This window comes from Monodon monoceros, unplaced genomic scaffold (genome assembly GCF_005190385.1).
Source record: "Monodon monoceros isolate NGI ecotype Baffin Bay Population unplaced genomic scaffold, NGI_Narwhal_1 Super_Scaffold_21, whole genome shotgun sequence".
NCBI lineage: Eukaryota > Metazoa > Chordata > Mammalia > Artiodactyla > Monodontidae > Monodon > Monodon monoceros.
In genome coordinates, this window is record NW_021703778.1 from 14963399 (window position 1) to 14989755 (window position 26357).

The following is a 26357-nucleotide window of genomic DNA, read 5'->3' on the forward strand; positions in this document are numbered from 1 at the left end:
AGCATGTCATATACATTTGAAATATGCTCAGACCATAGCAAACCTCTTCGATGAGGCAAAATAACATTTTAACCGTCATGGCAAAAGTGATTTTGATTTCTATTTAAATTCTTTGTGGACCAGTAAGTAATTGAACTGCAGCTGCTTTCTTTCTAAAGTCTTCTGCCTAAATAGAGCCACGTTGGATGGGCTGTTGGCAGGGGCAAAGAAGGGGGGCTTTTGAATGTACTGATTATTTTATTTCCTTAGGTTTATGGTGGAAAATATTACTTTCCACAGAGTTTTTAAGGGACAGTGAAAATACAAAGATTTGTCTAAAATTTTTGTTTACTTTTAGAAGATAGTTTTTTATCACTAGGTCCAATTAGTGACGTGAGAAAAATTTCTAATGAATACTTATTATTTTGGCCTGGCACATTTCTGTATTTATTCATAAAGTTGTTTTCTTACAGTTTGAATTGCACCCTTCCCATCTGAATATGACATGCTTCTGTTCTGGTAAAGATTAATCCCATTCACTTTAAAAATAATAAAGAGATATCTGATTCCTCAATGGACAGAGAAAGATGACAAGTCATTCTTTGTTCAGTTGGTATTTAAGAACGAGAAAACTGATTGTTTATACTTGATTTTTAAGATAACAGATCATTCTACAACACTATTTACAACGAACAAATTAACTGTTTTGAGTTTCTTGGAAAGGTTTGTTAGTGTTCCCTGTAAACATTTTCGAAAATGAAATTTTAAATCACCTTCTGCTCTATTGACAGAACAAGTAAAGATTTGCATTCAAATATGAACACTGTGCAAAGCACTATAACCTAAGAAAATTGGACAATATTATAACCTAAACGGTCCTTAGAGAAAAAAATCTGACAATCATAAATCATGACATTCATCTTTGAAAATTATAAAAATTTCCAGAATAGAATTCATGAAACCTTAAAAAGTTAGGCAGTGTTATATTTAAGTGGAAAATCCTATCACAAGATGAAATATTTTTAGTTTTGGAAGTATTTACCTAAAAGGCTTCTTTAATAAAAGGTGCTGTGACTAAATGAAATGTTTAACTTCAACAGTAAGAAATTTGCTTTGCAAGTTTTCGTTTCAAATTCCTTTGGTGACAAGTTGGATCTGCACTGTGAATGCAAAATAATATAGATGGATAGATGATTGATAGAGATATTGTCTAAAAGGTGAATGTTAGTGTTTTCCATAGCTTTGCTTTTTAAGCTAAAGATTGTATAAATATATGAAGTTTACAAAAAGAGCCAGAAATTACTTGTAAAAGAGAAATAGTTTCAGCAGTATTTAATCCATTCATTCAATTCAGTGCCATGGATTCCACACTATTATTTCAATTTAATAGCTCAGGCTTGAAATACCATACAGAAAATAGCTCAAAACAACTGTTCCCAAGGGCTGCAAAGTTCAATTCTTCTCTTGTTTCTAGACAGATTCAGACATCTATGCATCGCTGGGACATGAACAGAAAGGTTTTCTTTCAGGCATACACAAAAAGAAAATTAAGGCAGTCTCTGTTCATTCCGAATGTTAGCCACCCCTCCTCAAAAGGACCTTTGGCTATTTGATACCTTCCTTAATAGAGTACAGGGTTGGGCTTCCCTGGTGGCGCAGTGGTTGAGAGTCCGCCTGCCGATGCAGGGGACACGGGTTCGTGCCCCGGTCCGAGAAGATCCCACATGCTGCAGAGCGGCTGGGCCCGTGAGCCATGGCCGCTGAGCCTGCGCGTCCGGATCCTGTGCTCCGCAACGGGAGAGGCCACAACAGTGAGAGGCCCACGTACCGCAAAAAAAAAAAAGACTAGTCCTTAAGGCATAATCCATTAGTATAGAACGGGATTGTCCAGTGAATGACCCCCAAAACTATCTCTCTGTTGCCCAGAAGCTAGATAGCTGAGAAGATAAGCTATGCACCTAGAAAGGAGAAGACTGAGACTGAGCTCAACATTCCATGGAACCTGGCACCCCCAACCCAAGTGCTGGCACTTCCTAAACTGCCGACAGGTCAGCCTGGGCTGCTTGGTGCTTGACCTTGGGTATGTATTTCCCCTGTGCAATGCTCCTCTCAGACTTGTCCAATAAAGAGGAGAAGCAAACAGGACACAGCCCTGCCTGGACCACTGTCCACTGGGGGACACATCCATGAGCTGCCAGGAGAACAGAGGACTCGAGCACCTGCTGGCTTTTTTGCTCCTGAGTTCCAGCCCATCCTTCACCCTGAGCCCTTTCCTCAATGTGCAAAGACTGGACACATTCTGGAATAGCAAACAATTAGCCTGATTCTTCAGCAGGATTTTAAAAAATCAATTAGATAAAGATCTAGACCTATTACACTAAACAGTACTATAATTTTGATACTGAAAATAATAATTTTCATGAAAGTGTATTTTAAATGTCCTGTTGGAAGTTAGACTGGAGAAAGAAGAAAAATAAGATTGCAAGATGACAAAGTAGAAATTCTACTGGTTAACCTGGAGTTCCTTACATTAGAAGTTCCTTATCACTGCCCTAATTAATGCAAAGAAAGGCAGAGGACATGACACAGTCCTCATGAATGGCTAGGAAACTGAGGTAGGAAAAACTCAATGCCAGATTCTTATAATTAATCTCAGGGTCCTGGTGAGGGGAGGGCCTCTCTTTGTATATGGAGAATGTAAGAATATTACATTATATGATATTTCATATGATATTTCTCTTCGTATATGGAAAATGCAAGAATATTATTCTAAAATATAATTCTTGTTCTAAAAATAAATTATATGACTAACACACTTAATAATTTTACAACCTGTATTTATCATTCCGAAGACTATTTCCATGCTCTTACCGTAAGTAAATTCAATTAACTAACAGTGAAGCATCATAGAGATAATTCAGTTATTCTTTATGGAACTCTTTGAAGTACAGTTATGGATCTTTTTTCATTTTTGTTCCAATAACGAGCTGACATGTCAAGCTAAGAATAATCTATAATTGAGCAAGATATATGATACTCTATTTTAATCCTCATTATCTTTTTAGAGGGTGAGCAATAATTGCAGATAATTTCTGCCTGATTTACTATTTTCAGTGGATTTTCTTCTTTGAAAACTAAAAGTCATCATCAATATTCTAAAAGCAAATGGATGGGATTAAATCATAAGTTTGAAACTGTGTTTTTCCAGTTTCCAAAACAAAAGAAGTTGAAACAGATTTTGTTGTCAGTTCACATACAACCTTTGGCAATACAGAGTTGAAGAGATGAGGCCAATTCCCAACCCATGTGAGATGGGTGCTTGTCAAGGTTGTAGCAGGCCACACTGCCAGGGAAGGAATTGACCAGGATCTGCAATTGACCCTCGGAATCAAGCAAGCACCAGAAGTTTGGGTAAAACTTCAGTCATCGTGGTTAATGTAAGTTATCGATTAGAAATCTAAATATTCCTGAAATTCATATGCTCATCAATAGCATTCCTCTAACTACTGTCTCATTTCAGCTCACAATAATTCTCATCTAAATTTATTTCATCTTCCCACCCCTTAGATTTGGGCTTTCAGATCCACTCCTCACTCATTTTTGGGGCACCAATACAATCTTGCCTTTCTCTATTTAAAATATTCAATAGCTTCCAAGTTCCTTCCTGATAAATCCCAAACACCTTAGCATAGCATTAGGAACTGAACATTTGTGTCTCTCAAAAATTCACATGTTGATACCTAACCCCCCAATGTGATGGTACTTAGGAGGTGGGACCTTTAGAAAGTGATTAGGTTATGAGGGTAGAGCCTTCATCAGTGGGGTTAGTGTCCTTACAAATGAGATCCCTAGAGAGCTTTCTAGCTCCTTTAGCCATGGGAGGACACAGCAGAAAGACAGCCCCCTACGAACCAGAAAGTGGGGTCTCATCAGACACCAAATCTGCCAGCTCTTTGATTTTGGACTCCCAGCCTACAGAACTGTGAGAAATAAATTTGCTGTTTAAGCCACCCAGTCTATGGTATTTTTGTTATAGCAGCCTGAATGGACTAAGACACATAGCATAACGGAGTTTAAAAGTCTTTCCCCGCTTACCAGTGCAAAACTCTCTGGCTAGAAATACCTTGATACCTGGCTACCGTCTAACTCTCTCTCCATGACGTGGTTCAGATGACACCTTGTCTCTCTTCATTAATCCTGGCTCTCTACAGAATAAGGGTCTTCCTCTGGGTGCTGATTAACTTATGCAGTATTTCTGCTCCTTTTTAATCACATGCTCTCACAATGCTTTCCTTCTCATCTTTTGTGGAAGGCAATCTGACACTTACATGCATTTAGGAAATTTCAATTCATTCGAGTCAAATAAGTGTGTTTCCTCAGGATTATCTGAGTCTTCCCTTTGCACAGCTTTCTGCTTCTGCAACCACAGATGGATGCCTCTGAAAGTTTAAGATTCCCCTAAGATGGAAATGCTTCATTAAAAAAATCTACACCAGCTTTTACATTCATAAAAAATATAGTAAAAGAACTGTTCAGTATCAGGTGGTACTTTTCTTTCTTTTGAAAAATGTCACAAATCTGCATTAGCACATTCTTCTCATCTGTAAGTACTGTCTTCCATGAGTTCACTGAGCAAAACAGTGGCCTGAAGAAAGAATCAGCACAGCAGTATTCTGCAAATTTTCATTATTTCTGTGAAATGGGATGATGTGTCTTATTACTACCCTACATTTATATTCAGTACTGTTATCGTCAGATCTCTGAAACTGAGAAAGCATATCTACGCTTGAGACACATGAGCAGTAGGATTTCATTATCTAAGAATATTCTGATGTATTCTCTGTACTGCAAACATACCATGGAGATTATGCCCACATGGGACATTATGAAATTTGCCTTTGCTTTGTAAAATATCTCAAAGTAACAGCATTCTCTTTTAGATGAAGGATTTTCCAGTGACTTCTTTCCTGTCAAATAGAATACCTAGTTATGAACTGCAATAAAATATTAGAACACACACAATAACCTGTGTGCGGCAATTGGCAATTGGTAGCTTTTTAAAGAAATATATTATAGAATTTGTGACAATATGATACAGATACAACTGGCAGTGTGCCACAGCAGACGATCAAAAAAAGTTTTTACATGTGCATTTAAGTGGAAACACAGTGGATCTGTAGCTTTTAGCTACTTCTATTGCACATATTTGCTAACCATTTTCCACTGTACTTTCCTCAGATATGAACTTTAATGCGATCATAGGTGATAAAATTGTTAGATATGCCTGCAAGTTTTATTTGGTACAAGAATGAGAAATCCACAAGATATGTTGTTGGTAGGCACTGCAATTTAATCTAAGATTTTTCAGAAATCTATATCCTCAAAACTAAGAGCTAAATCTGCTCTGTGCTCTAACCCCTTGCAATGCAAAGTGTCGCCTGTAGTTTAGCCACATCTGCATCACCGGAGAGGTGCTGGTCTAGCTCACAATGTCTGAGTCAGTTTGGATCATGGAGCTACACTTATATGATCCATAAACCTTATTTTTAATCTTCCCTTCTTCAAGTTATCCAGGTACTTTTGAATCGAAGCCAAAAAAATAAAAATCACACTTGACAATCCTTTTCAGAAACATTTTCATTGTCCCAAGAGAGGGAATATGAAGTTCCAAATGCTGCATGTGAAAAAGTGGGAAAAAAACACACATTTGGTTCCATGTGTTAGAAAGGACTGATTTCTGTAAAGTGAAGAACTGTAAGTTACCAACAGCATTACACAGGAATAAGCTGAGGAAACTGAGCTTTATGAAGACAAATAATTCTCACCAAACACTGCTCAGTCCCTCTCCATCCCATAGGGCGCCCTTGATGCTGCAAGAGCTCCACCCCAGAAAACGGAAGGGCAGCCAGCAGCGAGGTGGAGATCCACGTGCTGCTCGTCCATGCATGTGTCCCTGCAGTCATGGAATTCACTGAAGGCTGCTCAAGCATGGCCAAGTCATGAATGGAATTCAATCTAACCTGAAAGTCCCTGAAGCCCTTATATTCCCAAAGTAATTACAAAAAGCATGCTAGTGACTGCTTTTAATACCTACTAATCAGGGGGAAGTACTCTTCTTTTTTTTTTTTTTTTTTGCGGTACGTGGGCCTCTCACTGTTGTGGTCTCTTCCGTTGTGGAGCACAGGCTCCAGACACGCAGGCTCAGTGGCCATGGCTCACGGGCCCAGCCGCTCTGCGGCATGTGGGATCTTCCCGGACCGGGGCACAAACCCATGTCCCCTGCATCGGCAGGCAGACTCTCGGACTCTCAACCACTGCGCCAGCAGGGAAGCCCAGTACTCTTCTTTTGACTTGCCCAAGTGGTTATACATCCACATGAACAGAGGAGGTACAAGAATAAAGGTCTCATGTAAAATAAAATGCAGATCGACAGTGGCACTTGCCAAATGTTGAGTCCCCACTTATTCATCAGGAAATACAAACTGTTTCAAAACATCTTTATAGCTTCACGAAAAGAATATGAAAAAAAGAAAACAATGACAACAGCAATGAAACTTCAATTGGAAGATTCTTTAACTGGGATACTAAGTTTTACAGTCCCTCCATTATCTGTTCTTGTGCAGAGCCAGGAAAAATACTGTCAAGTACCAAGTAAAGAAAATAACAGCTTTTGTTTATTTCAGAGTGAATTTGTGCCAAAATAGTAAATATGCTATTGTCTTTTGTTTTTGTCTTTGTTCAGTGAAAGTGGGATACAAAGTCTAGACAATGGCAGACGTTGGGGAGAACATGCACAGGAATGCCATTCTGGGTGGTTTAAGTCTCACTGGGATACAAATTATTTTAACAGCCACTGCTACAATCAGGGCTCTCAGGCCAAATAATTCTGATTCCTGACATCGACTCTGGAAGCTTCTAAAAGGCAAAAGCATACACAGTCGTTCATGCTCATTGCTTATATTAAGCAACATAAATCAAAATGCTATTCCTAAAACATAAGAAAGATCTTGTCACGATGCCCAGCACAGAGCAATCACTCTATAACCATTTGCTTCCTTTCTTTCTTATTTCCATTTAACTCAATCGGGCAAAAGTATTTTCCCCAAAAGAGACGCAACAGTTTTCAAAAATACTATTTCAAGGGCCAGGATAAGTAAACTTTACAGAGAAGTTTCTGATGTAGGCTTTTGCTTCCAGAACTAGTGGTGGTGCCGAGGGGTGACTTATGGGACTTTAGATCCCCAATAATCTCCATCAATCCCCAGCACCCCATAAAAATAAACTCAAAATAAAAGCAGTCCTCTTGTTATGAAATCTAGCTTCAAGACAAGTCCCCTTTCAGCCAGACTGAAACCCTGAAGTTACTCTATCGATATTCAGGTGCTACAGTTATCCAAAATCATTACATAATCAAACAGCCATTTATTTTTCCTTCTATTAGAGGAAGCAAAGCCAAGTAGTAAGGCTAAATCTTGAGAGCTGGGCAGTCCTGGGTTTGAATGCCAGCCCTTTACTCATTAATGAGAGACCTTAGGAAAAATACTCAACCTAAAACTGAAAGTACCCTCATGTTAATCACTGAGATTAGCCAGTGAAACTGGGGATGCATATCTCAGCAGGCTGATGTAGGGACCAGATAAGATGATGACCATACAGCACCTGGCAGGTCTTAGCACCAAGTGAGTGCTCAGTGAATAGCTCCCTGCATCATCCTTCCTCCTTTTTACTGATTCAAAATCTCTGACATTACATGGTCTCCCGAAGAAAAAGAGAAAAACTGGCTGAATAACAAAATCATGGCTATACTAACAACTAGAATTGTACTGATACTTTGGGGAGTGTTAATATATCCCTGAGCAAAAGGATTTTCTATTTTACAAATGATTAGAAAAATTCAGCATCCTGCACGGAGATCACAGAGTTCTAGGAGTCTGTGCTCTCTCCCTTTAATCTCAATAGGTTACTAGTTCTGGGCAAAGAGGAAACATCTCTGCTTCTGTTCAGCTCTCCTTTCTTTATGCTGCACCCTGGCTCAAGAGCAGCCCAGGGAGGAACTGTGTTGCCTACCCTGAGTTGTTACCACGACATTGTTGCCAAAATAGCAGGTACTCTGCAGGAGTCAGAAGAGCCTCTTACAGATATTATATGACTTCTGCTCCTGGCACACCCTCTGTTGTCTGTTAAGGGCCTGACGGGGGCAGTCAGGGACCACCAGAGTCACAAACTAACTAAGGCGATGGAGAGGGGTTTTGAAAATCTTCGGGCTCTCAAATAAAGAGAATCCCAATGGCCTGTGCTTCATTTCTGAAGATTCCTCTCACCATGAGGGAACAAAATGATGCTTTGATACCATCTGCAGAACTATGTCATACCTGTTTCATGAAGTTGAGTTCTTTTCCTAAATAATGAGTATTTCAGGGCAGTAAAAAGAATGCTGCCTGGTTCTTTAAAATAGAAACGTGTTAGCTGGGACATAGTAGGAACTAAACCTTCAGATTGAGAGAATATACAAACGGACAATGTCCAGACCATGGATAACAACAGAACTCTGACCCCAACCTCTAGAGCAACCAGTCCAGGGAGCCAAAACACAATCCTGGCAGCCATCGGCCCAGAAGGGGCAGGACTTGATTAAAAACTGATGGTTTCTCTATTTTTTGTCCCTATGCCCAACTCTGGACCAACCACAGAAAGCCATGTATGTTCCCCAATCACATGAGATGCTCGGCTTCTGATCAGCCTACCTCCAGCTTCTCCGTGCCAACAACCTCTAATCAGAGCACACCTGGAGCCTTCTCTTTTTTTAACGGAAAAACTTTCCCACTCCCCTGCCTGCTTTTGAGTCTCTGCCAAAGGCAAGTGATAGAGGCTCACTCCATTGCTACAACAAACTGAATAAATAGCTTCTGTTCTCATTTGAATGGTTTTTGCTTAGTTCCATAAGATTCACTTGTTTGTGTCTGTTATATCTCGTATACTAACAAGATCATATTTTAGGATTTGCAATGCTAAGGACTATGGAAACTTAAGCAATGCAATACCACCCTTGAGGCCTCTGGGCAACCCCAAAATCTGCCTAGAATGTGCCTTCAGCAGCCTTCCCTACTCGCCAAACCCACCTCCAACCGTCCTTCTCTTTCCAATTTGTGGCTCCAAATATCACAAAGAATTATGTAAAGTAATAGAGTGACCAACCATCAGTTTGCCCAGAACTGCCCCATTTTAGGCACTGAAAGTTCTACATCCCAGGAAACCCCTCAGTCCCAGGTAAACTGGGACAGTTGGTCACCATGCAAGACTCCTCATAATGCCATGCCGTTCTAAGACTGAGCCTTTGCAGATGTAATTCGTTCTGCCAGCAATCTTCTCTTTTACCATCGACAAATTATCAACCTGGTGAGCTCCTCTCAATCTGCCGAGCCCGAGCCTGAGTGCCCACTCCTAGGCCTCTTTGACAACAGCCCATCCCCTAATCCCAAGCAGATAATCATCCCCTCCTCTACGCCACACTGGCGTATACTTTTGCGCATATCACACGGCATAGGGATGAGTTGGTTACGGCATTTAGACTTTCTGACCCTGTTACACAATCATCTCCTTGCAGGCAGGAGATGGACTGTATTTCCCTTTGTGTCTCCTCACTGACGTCATCACAGCAAGCCCATGTTTGTCTGTTTCCTGAGTAAGTGCATTTGTGGGTGATTAAATGGCTTAGCTATTATTTATTTTATTTATGTAACATAATTATAATTACTTATTGAATTCCTGAATATTAACAAATTAATTATTTATTAATGAATTAAATTGATCCTCTACAAAAAAGTCCATAAGTTCCAGATTGAGCCAAAGGGACAGCTTATAAATATTGATACATATGTGGAAGTTGGGTGCCTCGTAAGAAATATACTTATTAATCCATTTCAATTACCCAGATCATTGACCTACCTCAATCTGGGTGGTGTTGTCCTGCCCGTCGTCCAGGAGCAGGTCCGTGAAGCCTCTGGGCTCTGGGGAGTCTTGGCCCAGGCTGGCTCGGTTTGAGTCTACCGCCTTGAGAGAATCCAAGTGCCTTTTCCACCGGTGGCTGAATGCATGGGAATCCACCTCCACCTCCTCTTCTGTTTGTGGGAAGGCCTGAGCAACCTGATAGTGCCAATCTGTTTGAAAAAAAAAAAACAAATGATTTACCACCTGTTATGCATCATTTGCATGCTTTCTAATAGAGAAGAAAAATATTCTGCTAGTCATAAGAAGAGGAAACTAACTCATAACAGTGAAATCTGTTTAACTGTAATATTTTTGAGTTGGTATGAATATCTCCGAGTAGAATGCAATTTTAGGACACACCGTGATAAGTCGTGACGATGGTTAATGTGCACATCCAGCAGAGTCCCTAAAACAGTTGTGCAGCCCTAAAGTAATGCACTTTTATTCCCTTCCTTGCCCGTCCTTCACACACACCCTTCATAAACATTCTCTAGTTGTTCTGAGAAAACAAACTGCAATCCAAACAAAGGAATGAAACTAAATGATTCCCAGCACATCTGAAAATACAAATCAGACATTAATAACTTGTGAGTTTATATTATTTCATGTGAGTTATGCTGGGCAGCAGAGAGAAAACAGAGCATTTGAATGGGTTAAATAATACATGGAATGGCCTTTGTGCAAACGTGCTAACCTGCCTTGTAGCTCACAAGTCAGACTTGGTTCATTGCCGAACTCATTTAATAAGCCACGTCCTCGGGAGGCATCACAAACGCTCTTGCTCATTTGAGCTGTTCTCACCTTGGAATCTTGTCAGGGTGGTAAAGGATGACAGTGATAGGCACTTAGAGAAATGGATGGGAAGGCAAGGAGATCAAATCACAAAGGTATTTTAAAGCCATCTGCAGGGACTGGCCTTGCTGACCCAGCTCATTCTGCTACTACAGGAGGGAAAATTAGATTTAATCATTACTCCTAGTCTTTCATTTCAGTGGGTCAGCAGGGGAAGGTGTTCCACAAGTATGGGAAATTCAGTGTCTGACCAAGAACAGTTCTCCTCTAGGCAACTATTACCAAAAGATACGAATTGACAGGCTTTATAACTGGCAGGATATGGGTTCAAAAAGCGCTAAGGGAGCAGTGATTTAATTACAGCTGTGAGGTTCCCATCAATACAAGAACGTTCCAAGAAACAAAAATGTATTTAATGAAGCTTATAATACCATTAAATCAGTTACTTAGAACTCTAATAACCAAGTTAAGGCTTCCACTACTAATCACATGCAAATGGTCCAAAATACCTCCCTCTGAACTCAGAAAGATGCTAATCATTCTTCTAGAGGGGCTATTCTTTGATTTCACTGTGGATTTAAATGATCTGCCACTGCCTAAACCCTTATTGGATACAGTCTAGAGTGATGCACTACCACAGTGTTGGCAATCTAGACTTTTCCATGGGCTTGTAGAATATTAGAGCTTAAAAGAGTCATGGAGATGGAAATGGCCAAAAATTCCACAGAAAGGAACCCTAGAGCCAGAAAATGTAGCACTGTGCTCAATTCACAGAATAGCTAGTTGTAGGCTAGGAAAAAACCCAGGTACATAGAGGGTTTATCATGGTCCCCTCCCACCTTCCACACAGTAAATGTTCAATATGTATGTCTAATGAGTATTTTACAGAAAATGTTTCTTTTCTGTTTGTTTGTTATAAATTTATTTATTTTTGGCTGCATTGGGTCTTTGTTGCGGTGCGCGGGCTTCTCATTGCGATGGCTTCTCTTGTTGCGGAACACGGGCTCTAGGCATGCAGGCTTCAGTAGTTGTGGCATGCGAGCTCAACAGTTGTGCCTCTGGGGTGCAGACTCAGTAGTTGTGGTGCACGGGCTTAGTTGCTCTGCAGCGTGTGGGATCTTCCCAGACCAGTGCTCAAACCTGTGTCCCTTGCACTGGCTGGCAGATTCTTAACCACTGCACCACCAGGGAAGGCCCGAAAATTTTTCTTTTTTAAGGTGTTGTCCCCACTGGACATTGAATAATACTCAATAAATGTTTGTTGACTGACCAAATGAATGAATAAATTGTAGACAGTCTCTCTGGAGCAAAAATGATAGGACCAGGCACAATTAAGTACGGAAGAAATACTGTACAAGGATTCAGGAGACCTGGGGTAGAATTCTTTTTGTTAGGTTTGCTGAATAGGGGATATTGCATGATTTACAAAACTCTCTGTGCTTTAGTTACCCTATATTTCAAATGGAAATGAAAATATCTTACCTGCAAAAGCAGACAGTTTTTCCTGAGTATGTGCCAGGTTCTAAGACTTATGATTCTAGGCAAAGCTACATAAAGCAATTTTATTTGCTTTATTTAGATATCCTGCCTCATTACCAAAAATATATGAGGCAGCTTACAACAAAAGTACACAATAAAGTTTTATAACAACCAGATAAGGCCTCGTAGCACAACACTCAGATTAAACTTTAGAGCTGTGCATTCACCTTGCACTAGGGGTGGTGGCTATCTGAATACAAACAATCATGTAGGAACAACTGAAAATCTATAGGATCCTTACTAGAATGTCTGTGCAGATAAGAAAGATAGCAAATATCATGTAGTCAATGGATTAAACAGTCCTAGATATAAAAATATTATTTTAAAAAAATCACAGAAAGGGAAAGTCTCCAGCCAGAGGTTTCTCAGTTCTTTATAATGTAAATCAGAAAAAAAAAACACCAAAATCTCCAAAGAAGTAGTCTTTATTAAAATCTTCAACTGTTGGTTTCTTTAAAATAGATGTTATCATTGGATATTAATTGCCTGATATTAATTTTACCATTATCCTTTTAGATTTTTATAACACAGGACAAAACATAGTACTTTTCATGATGGCTGTTAGGCCAGTAACATAACACTAGCCCCTGTGGCCCTGGCACAGAGCACAGAGTAGACAAAACAACTAACACTGGAGGAGCTGTCTGCAGAGGAAGTCTAGTTCTCGTCTTTGATTGCTCTTTCTCATTTTCTCCCTGCCTTCTTACCCTAAGAAGGAGCTTCAAAACTTAGGGAGGATAAAGTCCATATTCCCCACTGCTAAACTAATTAAACAAGGAGGCCATCAGACTGAGGTGGCTCTAAAACCTTAGCAGCCTACGTAAGTAAACCCAAACCTGAGCCTGCAGCTGCCTCAAGGTTAAGAAATCAAAACCTAAGAACAGGGCTTTCCTGGTGGCGCAGTGGTTGAGAGTCCGCCTACCGGTGCAGGGGACGCGGGTTCGTGCCCCGGTCCAGGAGGATCCCACATGTTGTGGAGCGGCTGGGTCCGTGAGCCATGGCCACTGAGCCTGCGCGTCTGGAGCCTGTGCTCCACAACGGGAGAGGCCACGACAGTGAGAGGCCCGCGTACCGAAAAAAAAACCTAAGAACAACCAGTCACAAACTTACACCTAGACTTTTCTGAATCAGGCAAACACTTAAGCTACAGCCAATCAAATAATTTCCTTGTTTTCTTCTGCCTTTTCTCCATAAAATCTCTCCCCTCGTTGGGGTTTTTGGAGTGTTCCTAACCACTTCTGGTTTTTGCTGCCCCACTGAAATTGATTTTCAGTCAGGTAAACTCTTAAAATGTTGAATATGCCTCAGTTTATCTTTTAACACCACTTAAGTTGAAATTTGGGAAGTCTGATTAGTGTGTCAAACTCTTGTTTTTGTGATGAACATTCCAACTCATTTTTAGCTAGATTATTGGGGAAGGTGAATTTAACAGACAGGTAGGCCTCCCGTATAAAACAAGCATAAATGCTTCCTCTAGCATTTACAAGGGTAAGTCCCCAGACAGCTGTGGGTTTTGGTGTTTGTTTTTCACTTTCTGGCAGTGTTTTATGATTTTTTTTTTGCTTGCTTTACTGTTGTATTAATTGCTATTACAGCCGTTGATTAGTTTGTCTCCCTGATGGACATGCTTGCTCCTTCTAGAATTTACTACAGTAAACTTTCTAAACTGATTACTCAATCACTTGCTGGCTCTGACTGTAAAGAGTAAACAAAATCTATGGAAGGAACTGAGGGTTTTCCAATGTGAAAATTTGTGAGCTTTAGTGCCTAGCCTCTGTGAATTTTCTTTGGGTTGCTATTTTATACCTAATTCTTGTTCTCCGGTTAGGTTATGAATAAGCAAGACGACCCAATCATGCATAGAGGAAACATTCCTATTTGCTCATAATTCAGTAGTACATGGTTCATCAAGACTAAAGTATGAAATTGGCTTCGATTTTTAACCCATTTCAGAATGATTTTTAGAGAAGATAAAACAAGTCAAAAATGGATGTTTCCAGAAATAAAGACTGAGAAAAACTGGCAAAACCACAGCCTTGTTATCTACACTGTAAATTACTCCTATGCACTTCATGGGCTTTCTAACTCACAAAAATATTTCAAATTATCCTTTAAATCACCACCAAAACAAATCATTCAGAAGAAAGATGAAGGGATATATGTAATATAATTTTTCCCTTCCCAGCAGTAGTGAAAACAAAAGCAATAGGAGGGATCTTAATAGTCTGGTTGCACAGACTGTCTGCTTTCTGTCCACTGTGTGTTAATTAAACCACTGATGGAAAAGCGTCAAAGAGAATTTTCGCCAACATGTTTTGCTATAGTTGTTAATCACATAGCTCATGGAAACATTAAATATATCTAAGGACTTCCATTTGGATATAAGGAGAGAAAGCAAAAAGACATATTTTTGTATATTTAATATATAAATTGACCTTAACACATCCTTGAGATACTTTATTTGATAAAAATAGCAGATAAAGTATTACTGAAGAAGGTATTTCATTACATTTCAAATAGACCATCATTATCAAACCCAATAATGTCTAGTTAATGAGAGTAAAATAAGAAACTCACATACATCTTCATATTATGATTTGCAAACCTTGCAAGTCTCTTTTGTGCTATCATCTACTATAAAATAAAATCATTTAAAATAAAAACAAAAGGGAAGAAAGCTGTTCTGGGTTGGATGTGTTTATATTTGTGTCTTATCCTAATGATTTTATTTAAATACCTTACATTTAGCTAATAGTTGAATGCATCTTTAACTGTATTTCTTGAGTCTTGCATACAAGCCGTACATACAATATATGTCGAATGACCAAGGAGTAACCACATAAATTGACATGCATCTTGTGTAATGAGGATCCATTATGACTGCATCTTTTGACATGCACTTTGGTCTGCACTTCACAAATGAACCAAATCATTCTTGTGGATCCTCTGCAAAAACGTTAAGATTTTTTACTGCAAACAGATTTACTGGCTAGATTCATCTGACAATAGATAAAATTATTCAGCTAAGGTAGACTGCCATATGGCTTCACATCTCAGTTTATTACTGAAATGAAGAGGAAATTCCATACAAATGGTTATATTCTTGGTTCTGTCCAATAATGAACTGTCTATGTAGTGGACTTGGAGGTTTTGACTGATAGCATTACAGAGTAAGGTAACTACAGAAGAGAAAGCAGACAGAATGTTTTGTCGAGAGACATTAACGGGTTTGAGGGGGACCTGGACATCATTTTCTTGTTAAGCTTCCCACATGATTCTTTGTGTCCCCCTGGTTGAGGACCACTGCCCCGTGCTCTAGCCCTACCACAGGTCATGTCTTCACCATCTCTTGCCTCCTACCTGGTGTTACTTTCTTCAAACTCTACCTTCTCCAACCTTTTCTCCATCTGCCATCAGAGATACCTTTCAGATTTACTCACTTCTCTTTTCTGATTGAAACCTCTAAGGCTCCTTGCCACCCAACAAAACTATAAAACACCTCATGCTCTTGTTCTAACCACTCTTCCCTGTCTCTGCCTCCCCCATCATGCTCTATGCTCCCACCACACAGAATTTCTCAATCATCTCTTTACCTGCAGTGAATACCCTTGCATGGCGGAAAGCCCTTCCTCACTCCAGGGCTTTGGGAAATCTCACAACTCCTTCAAGATCCAGTTCAAATATCGTCTCGGTAAATGGAGCCTCCCTTGACTCCTCCAGGCAGGGCTAATTGAGTTTTCTTCTGTAATCCAATAACCCTTTTCACCTGACTCTTTAAACACTCTTCCAACAATCCCCACTTCAGTGTGAGATTGTGCAGAAAAGAGTTAACACAGCAGGCCTGAGACTGCTATCCTTAGAAAATCTTGTTTGCAAGGTTGGCCCTTGGCTGGTGCCTGGGAACTAAGATTTGGGGAGGGTTCCCGCCATCCCCTAACAGATAACAGTGGCTCACTGTGGCTATACTGCCTGGGCAAAGAATACTGTTTACGCTGACAACCTGCCTTCCTTTTGGGAGTCTGGAATTTTGGTACACGGTAGATAGAAGGTGGTTATGTGAACAGTTCCCAATAAAAACCTTGGGCACTGAGTTTCTAATGAACTTCCCTGGTTGACAGTATTTCACATGTGTTGTCACAACTGGTTGCTGGTGGAAGTAAATGCTTCCTCTGCGCTCCCACTGGAGAGCACTCTTGGAAACCTGCCCTGCTTTCCCCAGACATTAAAAATGCCCCAAGTGCCTTTTCCTTTTATGAATTTTGCTTTGTATCCTTTTGCTGTAACAAATCACAGCTGAGTCTTACGATTCCTCCTATCATATGACCAAACCTGAGGGCGGCCTTGGAGACTCCTGACACAGAGATGTTTCAGAACAGGACTGCTATCTTATTTATATTTTTTGCCCCATCAGTACAAACATGGATATTGAAATATAATAAATATCCAAAGTTTTCTGAAAAGCAAATGAATGAATGAGTAAACAAATGACTGGCCAGGTTGCCGCTCATCTGAGACAGCACCTTAAAGGATTATATATGCGATCTGCTGTCCAGCTTCTTAAGATTTTAACCATGTTTCTTGCTCAGTCAGATAAAAGGATGGAAGAAGGCAAAAACTATGGGAAAACAAATCTATAACAGCTTCTCCTTATCGGATATGAGTTTGACTCAACAAGAGCTCACTGGCCAGTTGGGTGATGTTCAGCAACACTCGTGGTTGCAGTTCTTTCCGGTTCATGAACTTAGTAAGAAACAGAACACATGTCTTTGAAGAATGTGGGCATGGCCAGTGAGACTGAAAAGCTATGAAGTAGTTGAAAACAAGGACATTTTAAGTGAAAAGTGGAAAACAAGTGGAGGGCTACTCTAGAAGTTTGAAGCATAAGAGTCCAGGCTCTGAGGCGCAGAGCAGGAGAATCATAAAGGCCTAAGGCCGAGATATAAGTGGCCTGCATACCCCTTACTCTCCGCCCTTCCCCTTCTCTGACTTCTGAGTCATTGCAGGGTTCTTGGTCACTGTACAGTGTTTTTCTGGTGAAGAACATTAGCCAGTTCAAGAAAAAGTACACAGGAAATGAAAGAGAATGGGAAAATGTAACCAAACACTCAATCCAAACTATGCACAAAACCAGTTACACGTTAAAATTGTAACAGTTTTCTAATCTTATATTAAATAAAATAATAAGCAGACATTTTAATTTTATATATAAAATGGTTAATTATCCTATGGAAAACATGATTAGCCTTATGAGCAAATGTTAATATTTAAGACAATTTTAAGGTATTGTTGCACATTTACTAAAATATTAAAAATAAAGAGAAAGAATAAAATTGTGTTAACAGTTATAAAGCAGAAGTGTTCCATGCATTGCTTCTAATAATGGGTTAGTAATAGTAATATTACTAATAATAACTAACCTTCATTTAGGGTTGGTAGAATGTCAGGCACTGTTCTAAACATTTGCAAACATTAATGTATTTGGCATGTATCAATACTATTATTAACCCCATTTTACATATGAGGAAATTGATGTATATGATATGGTAATTGATACACTAGGAAGGTAACCAGAGCTTGATCCGTAGGCTTGGTTTTGACTATCATCTAATCTACCTATGATTAATCTTTCAGGGATCAAATTAGCAATGTATCAGAAAGCCTAATGATACGACACAAAGAAACAATCTAAAAGAAAAATAAATAAGACAGAATGCGCTATTTAAAACGGCAAAAATATGTAAATAATCCAGCATGTGAAAACAAATAAGGAATAAAATAGCCCATCAAGTTGACTGCCAATGCGAGGAAACGAAACACAGCCAATGTAAAAACATAGCAGAAAATAATAGCACATTAATATTGATTATATTTTTTAATTATATCTTGAAATGTTGGGAAGTACTTTAAAATAAATAATTAATCTTGTTAATTGGGCATTTTCTATTAACTGCCTAGTAGAAATTTAAAAGAAAAACTGAATTCCTTCAAGTAGACTCAAGCATTTGTTTTACCATGACGACAATCTCCTGTTTTATAATAAAAGATGATTGTCAGAGAACTCAGGCCATCCACTGATTTTTCAGATAAATCTGTCAGATTTGGAGAATAAACTTACTTCCATGTTAGCCATAGTCTACAAATAATCTACAAACAGTGAAAATAGCATTTAATTAAATCTGAGTCTTTTAATAAGGTTCTTAGGATTTTCTGCAGAAAACATAGCATCATGAACCCAGAAAGCACATGGAATTTTTAGGTATGTGACCTCCTGCTGTGTGTGAACTAAGAGAGGGCAGCTTTACATAGTTTTTATAGTCCCTCCCAGCTTATAAAATCTACCATCTACTTGCTAGCTAAATATCTTGTTAACATATTTTAGGCTATTTGGGATCATGTATTAAGTATTCTACATTTGTTTTCAGATTTACTATTTAATTTGTGAAAATCCATGTATCATGAACTTTAGAGTCTCCATAGCTCAATAAAAAAGTGAAACTATTTGGTAAAATACCTTAACATTTCTCTTTATCATTAGCCATCCTCAACTACCCTTGTTTCCTGTATTCAGAATGGCTGATTTTAAAATAAGGGCTCTGCACTAAAAGATAAGTCCAGTGCATGAAAAGTGTGACTCTGACAGCCAAGGGAAATGGAAAATTCTGTAAACAAGGACCAGTCATGGCCAACAGCCTCTAAGGAAAATTTAGTCTTCTGAGCCAGAACAGGCCAGATGGAATCAATGGTTATAATGGTGCCCCATGTCAAAGATGATGTCCAAATGCCTAGGGCCCAAATCACTGAGGGCCTTCTATTAGATTATGCCTGCCAGATGTCTGATAGACTCAATCTCACTGTATATTGTAATCAGACCATATTCAGTTTGTGGGGTCAGATCCATAATGGCCCAATGTTGAGCCCAGGCTGACTTAGCCAATGACCACAGATGACAGACAACACATGTATTTCTATCAGATTATGTTGTTTAACTTTTATCTGATTTAAACCATATAAATCATACCATTATCAAAACAGCCCCAAATTTCTACAGGTTAAATGCCCTCCAGAGATTTGTGTGGAATTGGATAAGCAGCCAGTAACACCTATAATTTCCTCATCACAAAATTATCTCTACCGTTTAATGTTTTAGAAGGTTATGGTCCTAAGGCTATAGCTGCGTCGCCTCAGGCAATTCAGTCAACTACTCTGGGCCTGTTTCTTTATGAGAAGATGACTTTAGTTAGTAGAAGACACATCACATTCTTAGAATCAAAACCAGAAGTATTTTTCTGAAATGTGATTCTGAAGTACAATCTAAACAAATTATCAGATTAACTGCATCCACACTCCTTACTTCCCCCCCAAAATAATGAGCAATGCCTTTCATATAATCCAACAACTAAGGGATAAACACCTGGTTTGACAAGGTCTCTAGATCTGGCCTCAGCCCTATGGCCTGATCTGTTCCCATTATGACTAAACAGATAATATTAGCTGTTAACTGTTGAATATCATTCCTGGTTAAAGGTGAAAAATACAGCCACAAACTCTGTATTTTTGGGCTTCCTGCTGTTGCCAGGGTTGATAATGCAGGGTTAACAAAATATAGGCTTAAGATGCTCAACTTTGAGCACCACACAAACACAAAGGCAAGCCATTAAAGAATGCTAAGCAGAAAATTAAAACAATCCTATTTCAGTTTTATATAAATTTAAAAGGCCAGCAGGAAAAATGTCAATAGCAATTAATACTATGTATATCTATTCAATTTTTGATCTATAAAATGGCAATTGTATATAGTTTATCTTAATATATGCAAGTACATATCCTACATAATAAATTTTTTAAAAGATTAGTCCTCCAGGAATAAAGATGCAGACCTACTGGAGAACGGACTTGAGGATATGGGGAGGGGGAAGGGTGAGCTTTGACAGGGCGAGAGAGAGTCATGGACATATACACACTAACAAACGTAGTAAGGTAGATAGCTAGGGGGAAGCAGCCGCAAGGCACAGGGATATTAACTCGGTGCTTTGTGACAGCCTGGAGGGGTGGGATAGGGAGAGTGGGAGGGAGGGAGACGCAAGAGGGAAGACATATGGGAACATATGTATATGTATAACTGATTCACTTTGTTATAAATCACAAACTAACACACCATTGTAAAGCAATTATACCCCAATAAAGATGTTTAAAAAAAAAAAAAAAAAGATTAGTCCTCAAATTTAAAAAATGAGCAAATGCCATAAACAGATAATTCATAGCCAAGAAAATATAAATACTAATAAATATATTAAAATACTTAACATATTAAGAAGTCAGAGAAATACAATAAATTACAATTCTTTCATATACTACATTCACAAAGATTTATTGTAAAATTGTACTTGTCGATATTTGATAGACTAATTTCTTGAAGCTATTATTAGAGAGTATTGTACCCTCTAATATTGGTAGGGAGATTCCAATTTTAATCATAATTTCATATGTGCATATTTTCAATCAGTAGTAAAAGTCTTCTAGGATTTGATACTGTGGAAATATTCTTAGATGTGCAAAAAGATTTATGAATAAGTATAAAAAACTGTATATAGTATTATTTGAATTGGGTAAAAGGAAAAACATACATATACACAAAATTTAAGAAGAGAAAGAAATACATTATAGTATTACTAGTGGTTTTCTCTGTGTCATGCAAGTTGGAAGCAACCAGTTTTATTCGGTTTGTTCTTTGGACATATCTTTATTTTACACATTTTCTACAATGTGTTACTTCTATAGCAAAGGAAAAAAGCCCCAAGTCTCTACTGTTTGAAAGTCAAGTTCAAATACTCTGACTTGGTGAAGGCTTTCATCATCACCAATAGATAATTTTCCTAGGCAGAGTTATTTTAATGGGAACTCATAAAACTTTAATCAAACCCATTGCTGTGTTCTTCTCATTATAGTGTAATTATTGATTAAATGCCATTCCTTCACAAACTACCATGAACTTAGCCAGGGGAGGTGTCATGTCTTTATTCATCTTTGTGCTCCTTTTTGTTATTATAATAAACGTTCACTAAAACTGCCCAGGCTGTACAGTCTGTTTCCTTAAGCTACGTCATGATATAGTTGGGGTGGTGACATGGCATTTTCCATCATGGCTGCTCTTGCTTAAGACAATCTCAGTTTTCGGCTTAAAATTCTTAGCCTTATATACTTAGTTATGTTGGGTTATTTCTTGAGAAAATTAGAAGCAGCCCTACCAATTTCTGTGCAATTTCCTATATTTTTTATTACCCTTTTCATCAAGTAAAAGATCTGTGTTACAACATTCTAACTTCAAAGTCCTTTAAAATGTTCACAGAGATTAATACAGCAAAACAAAGTGATTTTCCCCCAAGTTATTCTACTTCTTACATTTGATTCATACATTTAATGCAATATGTCTTCACACGATCTTAGAATAACAAAGCAATGGGCAAAACTACTCAGCTTTGATATCTCCAAATAACTTTACAAAAAAAAGCTCTATGAAAAAAATCACAGGAAAGATGTTTCTGAATATCAAAGGTATTGTGAAGCAAGGATTCATAAATAATATATTAGTTACAGCAAAAAGCATATAATTCTTTAAACAAACCTGACACGTTGTTATTTACATTTAAATAAGAAATACTTTATATACAAAGATGTGCTCACTTCATTAAGAAGCTCTTGAGTATTTCCTAGCTGACAACTTGCATGATTCATTTACTTGCACAGTTCCCCTTAAGACTAACTCAAGATAGTATTAGGGGTGAAATACCTTGACACAGAAAAAAATATTTCTCTAAATAAAATCATTTGATTTTGAGTTAAAAAAAAGAGAAACAAACCATGTTCCAAATAGTTTCTTTCATAAGAATGGGAAACTTTAAGTCAAAAATTGGGAAAACGGGGTTTCCCTGGTGGTGCAGTGGTTGACAGTCCGCCTGCCGATGCAGGGGACACGGGTTCGTGCCCCAGTCCGGGAAGATCCCACATGCTGCGGAGCAGCTGGGCCCGTGAGCCATGGCCGCTGAGCCTGGGCGTCCTAATATTGGTAGGGAGAGGCCACAACAGTGAGAGGCCCGCGTACTGCAAAAAAAAAAAAAAAAAAAAAAAAAAAATTGGGAAAATGATGAGAAATAGAAAGTGGAATATCAGTGTAAATTTAGTTAAGAAATTTTGGTGTCTTTACAAACTGTATTGTACTTTTAATACTATATTTTACTCCACTGAATTTACAATATTTTTTTCACTTTTTTGGAAAAGAGAAATACTTAAATTTGCATATCAACCACCATTCAAATAGCAGTTTTAAAATAAAAGTTCCCAAGAATTTCTAAAATGTTATGAATATCTGAATTCTGTAGTTAATTTCTTAAATAACATTCCCTAATTAAACTGCCTGATTGCATACATTTATGCTGATTACACAATTTAACTAACATTGTAAATAAACCACAATCAACAAAATTACATTAAAAAAGAAATTAAGACAGTAAAAACTGGACTAAAGTTAGATTTTAATTTCTGTGATGTATTCCTGAAATATACAAAATAACAGGTAAGGATTAAGCCACCAAAGTGAGATGGAAATCCAAAGTATCCTTTCAACCATGTATAGATTAGTAGAACTCTGAAACTTTTAGAATCCAATTGCTTCATTCTTCATTTATCCTTGAATTACCTTTTCATAAATTTTTTTTGTCAAAAAAACAAATTCCAGATAAATTGAAAAAGTCTCTGCTTTAAGTACTTATTACAATATACATTTATCAAAAACCTCCCTTCTATGAGTGTGCCTACATGGCCCGGAAAAATATCTGAATTTCATAAAATAATTAAAAATACAGGACTTTCATTACTGGGCAACTGCAGCTTGCCAGGTTATTGCCAAAACTTATATTTTACATATTTACTAATGCTCTGGACAATACTAAGACAGGAATTATTTCCATTATTTTACAAATAAGCAATATCTGAGGAACATGGATTTAAGATGCTCCAGTTCAAAAAGTCTATACATGATGGACTTTACACATTTCCTTATAGTAAGCATCTCTCCATTTTATCAAAAAAATCATTATCAATATAAAAGAGTGAATAACCTAAAGGGCTTTAAACATTTTTAATTTAAGTACAGTTGACCCTTGAACAAGGTGGGGGTCTAAAATCTGAGTATGACTTGGAACCCTCCTTATCCACGGTTTCTCTGCAGCCACGCTTCCCCATCTGCAGATACAACCAGCCTCAGATAGAGCAGTACGGTAGTATTTACTATCGAAAACAATCCACATGTAAGCGGACCCACGCAATTCAAACTCACGTTATTCAAAGGTCAGTTGTATTATCTTTCTTCTAATATGAAAACTTTGAAAATTAACTCGTTAAAAAGAAAATAGGGGAAAAATGTAAATGTCCATTATTCTGTCCTAGGTGCAGGGGGCAGAGTTATCACCTTAGTGAATATCCTTTCTAGGTATTTCTTTGAATGTCTGCACATGTCTGCATACAAAAAAGTAGTTGTGTGTATGTATGTGTGTGTGTGTATGTGTATAATTCATTTATTTCAGCACTACACAATAAATATCTTTCCATGTAATTGACTATATACTGCATTTAATAAACAAATAGTATATATCATAAACTAATTAATCGTCAATTGTTGAACTTTTAAGTTCATTCTAGAGGCTAATTTTTTGTGAGCAGCCTCAATTCCTTTTCAGGAACAATTTATGCAAGAGGAATCTCTACTCTGTTGCACTCAAACTGCATCAGTCTACAAAATAACCAGCAGAACATGAAGATGGGTAGCCCATATTTTCATCAATCACTTAATGGTGTCTTTCAAAAAATTTTTTCACCTATTTGTTCAATGAAAAACGGACTCTCACTAGTTTAATTTACATTTTTGATTCCTAGTGAGTCAACACTTTTTTACGCTAGTCCCATTTCTTGTTTCTTATTTTGATTATCCTATTCAAACCCCTTTTGTGGAATAGGTAACTCATTTTTTAAATTTAAAGGATTGTTTGGCTTAATAAAAACTCTATTTATAAACAATTTTCAGAAAATCATTTATTATATAAATCTGCTGAAAACAATTTATTGAGTCAACACGTATTTCCCTAATAGGTGAGAGTATTATGTTGTTTAGTTGCCTTTGCACAGTTATAACGTAAGGAAAGATGCAAGGATTGTTTGCAGATAAAACTCAACAAACATAGTTCTCTACTTCTTTATTTTCAGCATATACTACTACTGGGGAACATATTTCCTAAAAGTGGGGAGAATGCTTCTGCCCCTTCAGAAGACCCCTGTTCAAATATTTTATTGATTATCTCTCCAGCTGCTATGAAAAAACAGCTACCTCTGTCTGACTGTGACACTTCTGGAGAAACTGTCTTACATACAAAAAGAAGTACAGTTGACTTTTGAACAACACAGGTTTGAGCTGCATGGGTCTACTTATACATGCTAAATTCTTACAACAGTACTACAGGATCCAATGTGGTTGGTTGAATCTACAGATACAGAACTGCACATACCAAGGGGCTTCCGTAAAGTTACATGGGGATTGACTGGAGGCGGGTAAGGGATAGGGGGGATGCCCCTAACCCCTTGAGTTATTCAAGAGTCAACTGTTTAACAGGCAAAGTCCTTATTGAAGTGCAAGTCAAATATTTTCTTTGATCCATATCATCACCTGTATTAGCCTATGGGATAAAATAATAGCATACTACCTTTTGCATGGTAAGTTTAAAAACATACTTTATGAACATTCATTTTTTTTAAAATCCAAATTCTGTTAAGCACCTCCTAGGCATTTTTTGTTGTTTAATCATTCATACCCAGAGTAAACTATAGTAAACTAGTTTTATATTGCCAATATGGCATTAATGTAAATATGGCATTAATATGGCATTAATAAGCTAAAACTAATTTGAAAATTTGCCAATACAAACATTTTAGAACTTATCTAAGGGGCTAAAATGTTGGCTCAGAAAATAACAAAATTGAAAACAATACAACATTTGAATTCAGCACTGAACAGCAAGAATATTAACATATTTAATCCTTGCCAAATTATACAATTTGGAGATGATGTCATATACTACATATTTCCTTTTCTATATCTCTGTGGTATGGGTTAAAGTATTCTAGTCCTAAAATTCACTATGAGGTAAATATTCATTTTTGATAGTTCAGACATAACTCTTAAATATCACCTTCAGTCAATTCTTATGTATTGTAGGTAACAGTAGTATGAGGATCATTTGATTTTGAGGAGAAAGTTTAGATATGATTTCTATAATTTTTAAATGGTTAAGAAAAATATGTATAGATGATAGCACAAATGATAAAGCAAACTAGACACAATGTTAAAACTTTGAATCTGGTGAAACACATGCAAGAGTTATCTGTATTATTCTTGCATTTCTTCTTAAATTCCAATTTATTTCCAAATAAAAAAGCAACCCCCTACTCAAACAGATACTTTTACACCAATGTTCATAGCAGTATTACTCATACTACCCAAAAGGCGGAAACAATGCAAGTGTTTATCAACAGATGAGCGGATAAACAAAATGTGGGGTGGGTGTGCATATATATGTATATACACAAATATATATAAAATAAAATATTATTCAGCCATAAAAAGAATGTAAATCTGATTATAATACAACTTGGATGAAGCTTGAAGAGTGTGCTAACTGAAATAAGCCAGACACAAAAGGACAAATATTGTGTAATTCCACTTATCTGAAGTACCTAGAGTAGTCAAAACATTAGAGACAGAAAGTAGAGTAGAGGTTACCAGATACTGGAAAGACAGAATAATGAGAAGTTATTGTTTAATAAGTACAGTTTGGGATGAAGAAAATGTCCTGGTGATTGATAGTGGTGATTACAGCAAAACATGGTGAATGTAGTTAATACCACTGAATTGCATAGTTAAAAAATTGTTAAATTTATGTTATGTATATTGTAACACATAAAAAATGATCCCCCCGAATAGGTCCATTGCTTAGATTTGCTCCTTTTTCTGTATT

The 26357-nt window shown here is 37.6% G+C and overlaps 1 protein-coding gene across 4 annotated transcripts in view; it reads right to left on the reverse strand.

The window, feature by feature from the left end:
• PLXDC2 (plexin domain containing 2) overlaps positions 1-26357 on the reverse strand; it is a 406453-nt gene that overhangs the window by 229716 nt on the left and 150380 nt on the right. For all 4 annotated transcript variants that reach the window (XM_029239265.1, XM_029239268.1, XM_029239267.1 and 1 more), the window contains one exon: positions 9925-10136. In XM_029239265.1, coding sequence (XP_029095098.1) covers positions 9925-10136 — 212 coding nt within the window. The remainder of the gene's footprint in view (positions 1-9924; positions 10137-26357) is intronic.